General features: G+C 54.6%; 1 protein-coding gene across 1 annotated transcript; it reads left to right on the forward strand.

The window, feature by feature from the left end:
• Positions 1-1,044: 1,044 nt before the first annotated feature.
• Positions 1,045-1,581, forward strand: LOC136068214 (uncharacterized). Its single transcript, XM_065775086.1, has one exon. It carries the CDS (start codon positions 1,045-1,047, stop codon positions 1,579-1,581), a length of 537 nt encoding a protein of 178 aa, XP_065631158.1.

Raw genomic sequence — 1,581 nt, forward strand, 5'->3', positions numbered from 1 at the left:
GCTCTAACCTGATGTGGGCACCAAGTCCCAAAGCCACCCAGGCCTAGACTCCCACTTACCATCCCCCTAATTGGACCCTCCGTAGCACTAAGCGCGCCCTAACTCTGCCGAGCTGCCGACGAAGGTGGGAACCAAGTCCCAAAGCCACCCATACCTAACCTCCCACTTAGAGAAAATCCTACTGGACCCTCTGTTGCACAAACATGAGAGCATTGATAACCCTCGCCTGAGCTGAGCACTATAAATAAGAGGGAAGGAGAAGAAAGAGGGGTTGGTCACAAAAAGGGGAGGAAAGAGAACAGGGGTAATAGAGAAGAAAAATAGAGTCTGAGAGGAGTTGGGAGGAAAGATTGTGTTGCCGAGAAGGATAAAAGTGATCTCAGTGAGTCCTTGGTTGTAGAACTACCCATAGTAGGAAATTCAGCCCAACAAACAAATAAGTTGTGAGCCCAAGTGGGGTTGAGCCCATTGGCCTCATTTGCGACCCGCACAATTGGCGCCGTCTGTGGGAAGCTCCTACGCTGCTGTGGTTCAGCTGAGGCTCGCACGCGAGATAGATGTCCGGAACCCGTTCGGGGAGTGACGCCGAAAGCGGCTCGGTCGGATCCTCTCGGGGGTCGTCTTGGCGAGAACGAAGGCAGAAATGGCGCGAAGACAGGCGTCAGGAGAGAGCAGAAGAAAGTTCCGGATTTGGAGAGGGCTCGTACCAGACGCAACGGGTGGAATCCGGTGCGTCGGGGCGAAGGCGGTTTGATGAAAGAGACGAGGAGCTTGAGCGTTTGCGAAGGATGGTGAGAGATTTAGAGTTGGAGGCAGAAGACAGGCGCCAGAGAATGAATCAGGACAACCGAGCAAGAAGACCGGGGCCGGGGGGAGCGACAAGGAGTAGGATCTGAACAATCTGGTTACCGCCGTCAACGAGAACGCTCGGCTTCGCGAGACTCTCGCTTACACAGGGGTCAGCGCCGAGAACGCTCACGATCACGAGAGTATCCAGATCGAGGTTCGGATTCCCCGGAGGAAAAGAGGAACCACAACGCGGCCATGGACGTGATGAGCCGTGCATTGCGCCAGGCTGCTCGGTCGCCGTTCTCAACAGACATCGAGCACGCCCCAATGCCGAACAGATTCACACGCCCCCCGTTCAACTCTTATGACGGGAAGACCGACCCGGTTGAACATGTCAGCCACTATATCCAAATGATGTCATTACATGCCCGGAATGATGCGCTGATGTGCAAGGTGTTCCCCTCAAGCCTGGGCCCTACCGCGCTTAGGTGGTTCAACGGTCTGAAGAAGGGCTCCATCCGCGGCTTCGCCGAATTAATACAGGAGTTCGGAGTCAGATTCGTTACTTGTAGCCGTGTACCACAGCCGGTGGATGCACTACTGTCGATGAAGATGAGGGTGGGAGAAACCCTTCGTAACTACGCCAGTCGGTATTGGGAGCTTTACAACGAGATCGGTGGAGGGAACGACAAAATTGCTGCAAGCACTTTTAGGATGGGGTTGCCCGAGGATTCAGGCCTAAGGGAATCGCTGACTAAGAAAACCCCTGACGTCACTTCACTGAACCCGTAA

This window comes from Quercus suber, unplaced genomic scaffold (assembly GCF_002906115.3).
Source record: "Quercus suber isolate HL8 unplaced genomic scaffold, Cork oak 2.0 scaffold_7, whole genome shotgun sequence".
NCBI classification, from domain to species: Eukaryota; Viridiplantae; Streptophyta; class Magnoliopsida; order Fagales; family Fagaceae; genus Quercus; species Quercus suber.

Excerpts from the sequence above, each read along its gene's own strand:
- LOC136068214 (XM_065775086.1), top strand. The coding sequence starts at position 1,045 with ATGGACGTGATGAGCCGTGCATTGCGCCAGGCTGCTCGGTCGCCGTTC.